This window comes from Nyctereutes procyonoides, unplaced genomic scaffold, assembly GCF_905146905.1.
Source record: "Nyctereutes procyonoides isolate TBG_1078 unplaced genomic scaffold, NYPRO_anot_genome, whole genome shotgun sequence".
NCBI classification, from domain to species: domain Eukaryota; kingdom Metazoa; phylum Chordata; class Mammalia; order Carnivora; family Canidae; genus Nyctereutes; species Nyctereutes procyonoides.
Window position 1 is genome coordinate 11,666,418 of NW_026575040.1, and position 11,190 is coordinate 11,677,607.

Consider the following 11,190-nt stretch of genomic DNA (forward strand, 5'->3'; position numbering starts at 1 on the left):
GACAATGATTTGCCATCATTTAGAATATTGAAAAAAACATACTTTTTTAAAAAAGCCTTCCAGTTCTAATCATGAAATGTAAGTCTTATAGAAGAAATTATAAGCAGATGTCTTATTAGAAAGAATCAGAAAAAGCAAATTACAGTGCCACCAGTGAAAACTAGTCTAATTTTTTTTATCTATACATATTTCATTTCTTTGTCTTCAAATATTACCTATTTATAAAATAATGAATATATGAAGCAAAGAAAAAGTTCTCTTTATTATAAAATCACTGCAGTTGTAAGAATGGAGGCATAAAAGGACTTATTTAAAAACAATTTCATACTGAGTTTATAAAACTGCAAGACTTCAAGGCCAATGTTTTTTATATTACTCTATGTCTTGAACTGAAGGACGCATAGGATCTAGTGGAAAATATTGAAGTTGCCTAGAAGTTCCCTCAGTGGCATACAAAGTTCCTGCCAGTAGTTATAGGGAATTTCTCTAGAGAAAGCCCCATATCAGAGGACATTTATTGCCATTTTATGAATTTTTGGTTTTGTTTTATGAATATTTATTTTTTATGGTGGACACTTCATTTTTCAGGTCATCCACCATCCAGGTTGTTTTTTCAGTGTACTGAATAATTAAAGGACCTATCAGAGAAGGGAACATAAAGCAATATAAAATGGATGCCTTCATCAACACCAATGCCATTGCTTCTGCCAGCCCACTAAATGGCAAAACAAGTTTCCCAGACAACTCATTAGGGTGTTTATAAGATAGTCATTACTACCACACTCTTGAGGTCATTCTCTCAGACAAACAAGGTGAAAAAAAGGTGTCCTGGAAATAGAAGCTATAATAACCTGTTATAAGCACAAGACTTGAGAGTCCTCAACAATTTATCTACTCAGAACACTTCTCCCTAATAGGCCTCAGTACTAAGACATAGCCTTGGGTGTTTGATTAATCAAATTCCTGCTACTAGAATTTATTAGAAATCTGAGGGAAGAAATTTCCTAAATAAAAGAGAAATTGCCAGGGATGTGGCAATTTCTACATATTCAACCAAAGGTTAGTAAAATAAAATATAAAAGAAACAATTTACCAGAGTACCACAGAAAAAGCAGGGACCAGAGCCCTCTTGTTCACAGACAATACGCCCACAGATCAGACAATTATTGATCAGCTTGTGCTTCTGGCCCAGGCAATCACATGGGTGGCGACCAGGGATCAGGACTGCAAGCCTGTCCTGTCCCTCTTTTGTGTATAAACTGACAAACTTTGTCTTCTTCTTTAAGGAGTTGCTGTTCTCTTGTGCCTAATTGTACAAAGATATCAGAAATAACATCAAATAGTTAACAGCAATGAAAATAATCAAGAAGAGAAAAACCTCAATTCTGTTCTATGACAACTTACACACCACCTAGGAATCATGACAGAAGGAAAGGGGTGGGAGAGATACAAATTAAGGGTTATCATCAAGGATCTGAAGAAAGGTTATATTCTAGAATAACTAGCTGATATGCCTTGCTTTTTCTATTAGTAGGTTTCAGCCCTCTATTATAGCTGGTAGAAGGTAAATGTAGCAGTATAAACTATTTATGTGGCACATTTAAGCACAACTACAGTAGAGGTTATAAGAAACAAAAATTCCACTAGTAGATGATACAGATTTTGAAATATGATAAAAAATATGAAAAATCAAGAAAGGGGTGCTTGAGTGGCTCAGTTGGTTAGCATCCAACTTTTGATTTTGGGTCAGGTCATTATCTCAGATCATGAGATGGAGCTCCAAGTTGGGCTCAACACTCAGCAGGGAGTCTGCTTGAGATGCTCTCTTCCTCTCCTTCTGCCCCTCCCCCTGTTCATGCTCTCTCTCTCTCTCAAATAAATAAACCTTTAAAAAAAAAAAAAAGGAAAATCAAGAAAAAAATGGCTCCATCAGAAAAAGATGACACAATAGAAAATGATCCTGAGGTCCTAGGATGGAGCCCTGCATCAGGTTTCCTGCTTAGCAGGGAGTCTGCCCCTCCCCCTCCACTCATGCTTTGTCTCACTTTTCTCTCTTTTTTTTTTAATATTTTATTAATTTATTCATGAGAGACAGAGAGAGAGAGAGAGAGAGAGAGAGAGAGAGAGAGAGAGAAGCAGACACAGAGGAAGAAGCAGGCTCCATGCAGGGAGCCCAATGTGGGACTTGATCCCGGGTCTCCAGGATCACGCCCTGGGCCGAAGACAGTGCTAAACCTCTGAGCCACCCGGGCTGCCCTCACTTTTCTCTCAAAAATAAATAAATAAAATCTTAAAAGAAAATCAGACATACATATTTCATTTATGCATTTTTACTCAATATTTTATGAATGTTTTCCCTAATTATATATTCTGGAGAACAATTTTATTAGTTGCATGGTATTCCATCAAATGAGGGAACCATATTTATTTAATCTTTTACTATTAAACAAGTCAGTTCAAATCTTCAAGTTTTTTCTGCATATATATTAAGATTGATTTATTTATTTTAGAGAGGGAGAGAGTGCAGGAGGCAGGGGCAGAGGTAGAGAGAGAGTGTCCCAAGCAGACTCCATGCTAAGTGTGGAGCTCAATCTCACAACCTTGGAATCACAACCTGAGCTGAAAATAAGAGTTGGTCACTTAACTGACTGAGCCACCCAGGTGCCTTTGTATGTATTTCTGCTTACTTAAGTTAGATTTTTGAGTCATATTAATAAGTCAAAAGGATATGAACACCTCAATGGTTCTTGATGTATGCTGCCATACAGTCCCCCAGAAAGCTTAGGCCAATTTGCACTGCCACCAATAGTGTACAGGGGGATCTTGTAGTAATACAACTTCACCATCACTGAATATTCTATTTTTTTTATTTTTTAAATTTATTTATTTTATTTTATTTTATTTTTTAAGATTTTATTTATTTATTCATGAGAGACACACAGAGAGGCATAGACACAGGCAGAGAGAGGAGAATAGGCTCCATGCAGGGAGCCTGATGCCGGACTGATCCTGGAACCCCGGAATCACGCCCTGAGCTGAAGGCAGGTGCCCAACCGCTGAGCCACCCAGGCATCCTAATATTCTATTTTAAAAATTTTGGGAAAAAAAAAATTTGGGGATGCCTGGGTGACTCAGCAGTTGAGCGTCTGCCTTTGGTTCAGGGCGTGATCCTAGGATTCCGAGATTGAGTCCCACATCGGACTCCCTGAGAGGAGCCTGTGTCTCTCTCTGTCTATGTCTCATGCCTCAGTTTCTCATGGATAAATAAATAAATAAATACATAAAATAAAAAAATAGAAATCTTTTAACAATTTATTTTTTTTTAAGATTTTATTTATTTATGATATAAAGAGAGAGAGGCAGAGACACAGGCAGAGGGAGAGGCAGGTTCCATGCCGGGAGCCCGACGCGAGACTCAATCCCAGGGCTCCAGGATCGCACCCTGGGCCAAAGGCAGGTGCTAAACCACTGAGCCACCCAGGGATCCCAAAATCTTTTAACAATTTAAAATTTTATGTAATACTGTAGGGATTTAATGTGTATTTATTTGAATACTAGTATGGTAACCAATCATTTTGGTGTGCCCTGGACTTAGGAAAATCTCAGAACACGGCACTCTGTGCTAAAACTGAGAAAGTCTCAGGCATTTAGGGTGACAAACTGGTAAAGTTAAATATATTTTCATGTTTATTGGTCATTTGTTTTTTCTTTTGCTTGTGATGCTTCTTTACTTATTTTATTCCACTTGATAAAAGGCTTTTAAGTCTCTATTCTTTTCCCTTTAACTTAACATTATTTCGTAAACACTTTGCAATGTTTTTTTTTTACATGGTCATCACATTCAGAATTTTTGGATCACCTCTCTTCCATCTTGGCATAATTATTCCTTTCTATTATGAAATTTAGTTTGTCAAATTTCCCTGATTATAAATATTTCTGCTTACGTCACAGGGCTATTTTGAGAACCATGAGAAAATACAAAAAAACTCTAAGAAATAAATGATGATGACAGTAGTGGCAGTGGTACATGGCCCAAAGTAGGAACGTTTGTTTTTTATTTTTTCAAAGATTTCATTTGGGATGGCTGGGTGGGTCAGCGGTTGAGCATTTGCCTTCGGCTCAGGACATGATCCTGGAGTCCCGGGATCAAGTACTGCATCAGGCTCGCTGCATGGAGCCTGCTTCTCCCTCTGCCTATGTCTCTGCCTCTCTCTGTGTCTCTCATGAATAAATAAATAGAATCTTTTAAAAAAATTTTTAAAATAAAGATTTCATTTATTTATTTGAGAGAAAGAAAGAATGAGCAGTGGGGAGAGGCAGAAGGAGAAAGAGAAGCAGACTCCTAGCTGAGCAGGGAGCCAAACTTGGGGCTATATCCTAGGACCTGGAGATCATGATCTGAGCTGAAAACAGGTACCCAACTAAATGAGCCACCCAGGTGCCCCAGGAACATTCTTTTTTTTTTTTTTCAAGATTTTATTTATTTATTCATGCGAGACACACACACACACACACACACACACACACACACACAGAGAGAGAGAGAGAGAGAGAGAGGCAGAGACACAGGCAGAGGGAGAAGCAGGCTCCATGCAGGGAGTCCGATGTGGGACTCGATCCTGGGTCTCCAGGACCACGCCCTGAGCCAAAGGCAGGCGCTAAATCGCTGAGCCACCCAGGGATCCCCCCCAGGAACATTCTTAATAACAGCTAGAATCATGCATTCTTTTATTAAAAAATCCATATACAAAATGTTGAAGTCCTGGTGCACTTTATTAAATATTTTCCATCTTATGTATATATCTCTTTCTCAATCTCATTTCTAACCAAGATGTCCTTTAATAACTATTTAATCAGGCTGCAAAAAAAAATCTACCATGGGATCCCTGGGTGGCGCAGCGGTTTGGCGCCTGCCTTTGGCCCAGGGCGCGATCCTGGAGACCCGGGATCGAATCCCACGTCGGGCTCCCGGTGCATGGAGCCTGCTTCTCCCTCTGCCTGTGTCTCTGCCTCTCTCTCTCTCTCTCTGTGACTATCGTAAATAAAAAATAAAAAATAAAAAATCTACCATATAAGGGCACCTGAGTGGCTCAGCAGGTTAAGTGTCTACCTTCAGGGCAGCCCCGGTGGCGCAGCAGTTTAGCACCGCCTGCAGCCTGGGGTGTAATCCTGGGGACCCTGGATCGAGTCCCACGTTGGGCTCCCTGCATGGAGCCTGCTTCTCCCTCTGCCTGTGCTTCTGCCCCCTCTCTCTCTGTGTCTCTATGAATAAATAAATAAAATCTTAAAAAAAAAATAAGTGTCTACCTTCAGCTCAGGTCATATTCCTGGGTCCTGGGATGGAACCCATCGGGTTCCCTACTCAGGAGGGTGTCTGCTTCTCCCTCTTTCTCTGCTCCTTCCCCTGGCTTGTGCTCGCTCACACTCTCTCTCTCAAATAAATATATAAAATCTTTTAAAAAAAATCTACCATGTAAAAAGTGATATATCATTTTTCCATAAAATTCATGCATTTTTTGAAAATTGCCATTCTAGACCAATTTGTACACTTTGCTTTCTGAAAAGTATCAGTCACCTCGCCTTTTCCATAGAGCTAGAAAAAGATTCATTCTACAAGCACTCACCTTGGCCAAATCAAAAGGTGTTTTGACCTCCCTGGTTGTGTCAGGTTCAGCAAATGCAGGAACTTCCTGTCTATTTCTTCCTTTTCGCCTACTCCTCTTTAACTGGTCTCCTGATCTCTGCCCATCTAACATTTCTTTAAAGAAAAAAAAATTTACATATATATTTATATATATGTAAATATATGCATACACGTACATAGATTAATAATAGCCGATTCATTGATGAACTAACAGCTAATATAGAAAAGATGACGCTTAATATTTAAAGATATTAACTCAGGCAGTTTTTAACGTTAGCTTTTCCTCTCAAACCAGAATTAAATTTAAACCATAATTTTCAAGATAACTGATGATAAAGACTACTAACTAGGATTCAACGGTAAACTAAAATCTAATAAATTGTATAATGACTTATTTAGTTTGGTGTTTACCTTTTGTATCTTTTAACTAGTTACCTCTAAGTGCTATTCATACTAAAATTGGTCAACACTTTTATTTGGGTATACATATGACTTAAAAGTGTTTTTTTAATCCACAGATAAATTTTCAAACTATTCTGAAACCACGTATGTATCTGCAAACAAGCATTTTTGTGGTATTTTCTTTTGAAAAGTCTGAATTAAAACAATATTCATTACAGTTTGAGTTGAACCGAACTAAAAATATGCATATATATGATTCTGCTGTGAGGAAACAGCAGTGGCGAAAATATCAGGTCCTATAAACCAGCCCACTTACCAATATTTCAACCCTGAATTATATTAACTTACCATCTTTTTTGAAGGACTGCTGCAGAGCATCAGAACTCAACTCCTGATCATTCTTTTGCCATTTGGTTATAAGCTCCTCAATGAATTGACCTTTTTTGTCCTCATTTCCCTGAAGGAGGTCAGTAACATATTCTCGTATCTCTTCAGCACTCTCAATTGACAAAACATACCTCGGGAAGCAAAAATATAAGTTCTTGAAACAAGATCTGCTTACACTATATCTTTCAATAATCACAACAGAAATCAAGGTAGTACAAACCACTCATCAATCCATTAAAGTATTTATTTTGAGCCAAATTCTATGCTAGACGCTAGGGATCTAAGTTTGATTATGACAAAAATCCTGACCTCAAGTAGTTCATAACCTAACCTTCATATAATCTTGTTAGAAGATTAGAACTAACGTTTTGGGTTTTTTTGTTTGTTTGTTTGATTTTTTTAAAAGATTTTATTTATTCATTCATGAGAGACACACACACACACAGAGAAAGAGAGAGAGAGAGGCAGAGACACAGGCAGAGGGAGAAGCAGCTCCATGCAGGGAGCCCGATGTGGGACTCGATCCCAGGTCTCTAGGATCACACCCTGGGCCAAAGGCAGGTGCCAAACTGCTGAGCCACCCGGGCTGCCCAGAGCTAACGTTTTGAAGATAGACTATGGAGCTGTCCTTAACATAGGAATACTTCCTCTAACTACATACTTGCAATCACTGTATTTTCTTAGCAACATAAATGACTTAATAGCTATACTACAAAACCTTAAATTTCTTTTTTGTTAAAAATATGAGTACATATGACAATCTAACCAGTTGTTGATTTAATATTCTCAAAAAGTATAATTTAGGGCAGCTGGCTGGCTCAGTCAGTAGAGTATGCTACTCTTAAATCTTGGGGTTGAGTTCATGCCCCATGCTGGGTGTAGAGATTACCAAAAGAAAAAAAAAAAAACTTTTCTTTTTTTTTAATCTTTAAAAAATTGTAAATCAAGATTAGGATCACATTAGAATAAGCAGATCTATTTTTTTAAGCAGATCTATTTTTAAGGAAATGTTACAAAGGGTTCCTAGAACAACAGTTCAAGTCAGTATAACTTTTCCAAAAATTGACAGGCCAATATATTTGAACTGCCTTAAAAATAATCCACTAATCCCATTTAAAGGACTCTATGTGAAATATGAGACACAGGGAAATTTATGCAAAAGAGTTAACTGCATCACTATTTCAATGAATGAAAAACTAGAAGCTATTTAAAACATCCACTGATGGGAAAGACTAATGAATTCAAGTTTTTGGACTTTACAAAATGTAACATACTGCCGCTAAAAGTGAAATTTATGAATGATTATTATTGACCTGAAAAAATGCTTTCATATAATCACAAGTGAAATACCAAGATAGAATGTAGAGCATATAATCCCAATTGCTATAAAAGAAATGTATATATACAGACACTTAAATATAGAAAAAATGGCCAGGTTATATACCAAAATGATTACCACTGAGTTATATCATTAGAGAGTTTATTTTCTTTTTTTCCCCTAAGATGAATATGTTTTGAAAATGTATTACAATATGCATTGGAAAAACTCTAAGAGAGAAACAATGATTACCTCTGGATTGTGGTATTACGGTAATTTTGGTTTCCTCCTTTAGCTTTCTCTTATCTTTTTTAGGTTTTTACAGTGAATATGTTACACCATTAGGAAAGAAGGAATTGAAAAAATAACTTGTAAATTAAGAAATCAGAACATGAAAGCATTCTAAGATCTGAATAAACTGTAAGTCAGACACACTGGTATCAGATACAGGAAAAACTATAATGCTAAATCCCTTTAAATTAAAAAAAAATCATGTGATTGTACCATCACTAGTAGCATAGGTATTAGGTTGTTTTCTTAATGTGGTGGTACATTTGCAGAGTTATGATCTATAGGTGAATAAACCTGTGCTTTTGAGCCTCATTAAGAGCATCTTCTAATCCATCATAGATTTACAAAGATACAATTGTTTTTCAAGACTTTTACAGTTTAATCAACTTGATCCCAAAACTGAGCAGCCCCCTTGAAAAGATTAATTGCTATCAATTTCTCATAGAATTTCTTCTACAAAGAACCTCCCCGGATCATTTAAAAGTGGAGTATTTAGGGCAGCCCCGGTGGCGCAGCAGTTTGGCGCCGCCTGTGGCCTGGGGTGTGATCCTGGAGACGGGGGATCCGGTCCCACATCGGGCTCCCTGCATGAAGCCTGCTTCTCCCTCTGCTTGTGTCTCTGCCTGTGTCTATGAATAAATAAATAAAATGTTTTAAAAAAATAAATAAAAATAAAAGTGGAGTATTTAAACTACCAGGGAAGTATTTAAAGATTTCCAGAAACATCGGAATGAATGTTATTTTAACTATTTACAAAGTATCATAAGAAATGGCATATATCTAAATGTGTTATATACAAAATCTTATCAAAATAGGGTCATGCAAAACAGGAGCTAAGGCCGATTGTAGTACAAAGTTTATTTGCTAATCTTGTGTACAAATCTTAATGTTCCATAAATGTATCACTGATTAAGAAGGTACTAGTTCTGTGCTGTCTGTAAAAATTCATGCCACTCGTGACAAATTGTTTAATTTAGCCCACTACCATGGTACTATTTTTTAATTAGTACAGGCAAAGCACAGCAAATTTACACAAAAATGCTTTGATCATGGCATCATGGCCTGTTGTGCAATAACTAGTAAAAACCTAGTAAGTCAAATGAGTTCAAATAGCATTATATTATAAGTAGCTTCAGTGCTTTTTTAAAGCTTTGAACAATTCTTATAGAACTTATGAGTAAAAAAATGCAAGCAGGTATTTAGCCATACTTCAATTGTAAAACTTAAATTTCTGATCACTGCTTTTTAAGGGTGTAGATAAATTTAACTGAGAAAAATCTAAGGCTTCAAAATGAGCTGTTAAATCACAATTTATGAAAATCAGAATTTTCCTAATACTGTTTAAGCAGACAAGATACAATTGGATACTGAGACTGAGAAGACTGCATCTAAGCATACCACATTATTGATCCATCAAAAATAGCCTCAATCTCTGTGTTGTTTTTGTTCTTACCAAGTGACTGTTTTTCTGTTTGGTATATTGCAAAGTCTCATTATCTTATTAGACAGCATTCCACTTTTTAAAAAATGTGTTTGAAAACTAACCTGATTTTGCTTCAAACAAGGGTAAAGATAAGCCATATAATTTTGCAGGGTTTTTTTTTTAATATAGTTTATTCCAATGTGTAAAACAAAAACCTTTAATACAAGCTTTTTAAATAGTCTCCTTGCCAACAAGTCTGTTTTCTCCAAACTCAGAAACTCACTTCCTACAAAAGCCCTAGAAATGGCAATTCAGGTTTCACCATCTATGAACAAAAATCAAATCAAGAAGCACTTTCAGGGGCAGCCCCGGTGGCTCAGCGGTTGAGTGTCTGCCTTCCGCCCAGGGCCTGATCCTGGAGACCCGGGATTCAGTCCCACGTCGGGCTCCCTGCATGGAGCTTGCTTCCTCTCTCTCTCTCTCTCTCTCTCTCTCTCTCTCTCTCTCATTAATAAGTTTTTAAAAAAAAATCTTAAAAAAAAAAAGAAGCACTTTCAGGCTCTTTGACCAAGACCAATCTTTGCAGAAGTCTTGCCCTCTGCCTCAACACTGCCCTTCCACTTACCCACCCTTTAGTTGTGGGGTGAAAGTCATCCCTTGAAATAAACCTTCCAAGTTTCTCAAATCTTAGTGGGAGTACTTTACTCCATGTCCCCACAACACCTTACATTTCCTTACATTTCCTCCAATCATCAACCAGGCAGAACCCAATGGGCTCAGTTGTCTTTGTTGCCCTAGCACCGGTTATGTAGTGCAACAAACATACTAAAATAATCCACTGAAAGCAAATAGTAAATTATGTCACCATCTCCACTTCATAAGAATTATAAATATTAAAGATAAGCCCTGCTAATCATTCATTTTACAGGCGAGGAAACTAAGCTATGCAGAGGGAAACCAAGTTGTCAGAGGCTCCAAAATGATAAATGACAACCAAAAAACCAGAACGTGGGACTCCTCAGTCAGAAGCTATTTACGCCTTAACACCGCAGCCTCAATTTATTTATTTATTTTTATTTTTATTTTTTTCGCAGCCTCAATTTAAAGTCCAGGTCCTAACTGACACAACCCAGATCCCGGCAAACTAAAAATCCTCATTGCAAGGTACCTCTGGAAAGACCACTTGGCTTGTCCCTTGGCTCCAGCATCTATACGGAAACCGGCTCCCGGGACAGTCTTGGAGGACTAATTATCAGAGATTTGGCGTTCTCCTAAGAAAAAAGGCCTCCCCGGCCGATTGTGGAGCCTGAACGCCCTAATTCCAGACGCTAAACTGTAAAGCCAGAGGTCAAGATTCAGCGCCTCGAGACCGACAGTAGCCCTTTTTATCCTATTCCTGGACTCTCATCAACTTTTAAGTCCTCCCCGCTTCCCCTTTCGCTCAGCCAAGTGCCATCCCAGAGCTCCTTCCCTCCTGGGACCCGAACCGGCCTCACTGCATGATCTCCTCGCTGACATCCAGGCCGAAAGTTTTCCGCAACTCCTGGGTGCACCAGCCCACCAGCTGCTCCCGGGACACCGCCCCAGCGAACGCCATCTTTCCCAGCCGGAACCAGCTGGGTTCCAACCACCCCACGTCCGGCGCCGGACTAGTCCCCTTGGCAACACCGACCTCGCTCGCGCGGGTTCCGCCGGCCGGCACCGCCCTCGCGGAGGCACCGCCCC

The 11,190-nt window shown here is 38.4% G+C and overlaps 1 protein-coding gene across 4 annotated transcripts in view; it reads right to left on the bottom strand.

The window, feature by feature from the left end:
* Positions 1-11,190, bottom strand: part of TRIP4 (thyroid hormone receptor interactor 4) — a 59,037-nt gene extending 47,847 nt beyond the window's left edge. Inside the window, exons 1-4 of one of the 4 annotated variants that reach the window (XM_055320147.1) lie at positions 11,138-11,190; positions 6,395-6,564; positions 5,625-5,758; positions 1,094-1,306 (exon numbers count right to left, since the gene is read on the bottom strand). In XM_055320147.1, the coding sequence (XP_055176122.1) occupies positions 1,094-1,306; positions 5,625-5,756 (345 nt within the window). In that variant the 5' untranslated portion in view covers positions 5,757-5,758; positions 6,395-6,564; positions 11,138-11,190. The other 3 variants (XM_055320144.1, XM_055320146.1, XM_055320145.1) reach the window with 3 other exon arrangements.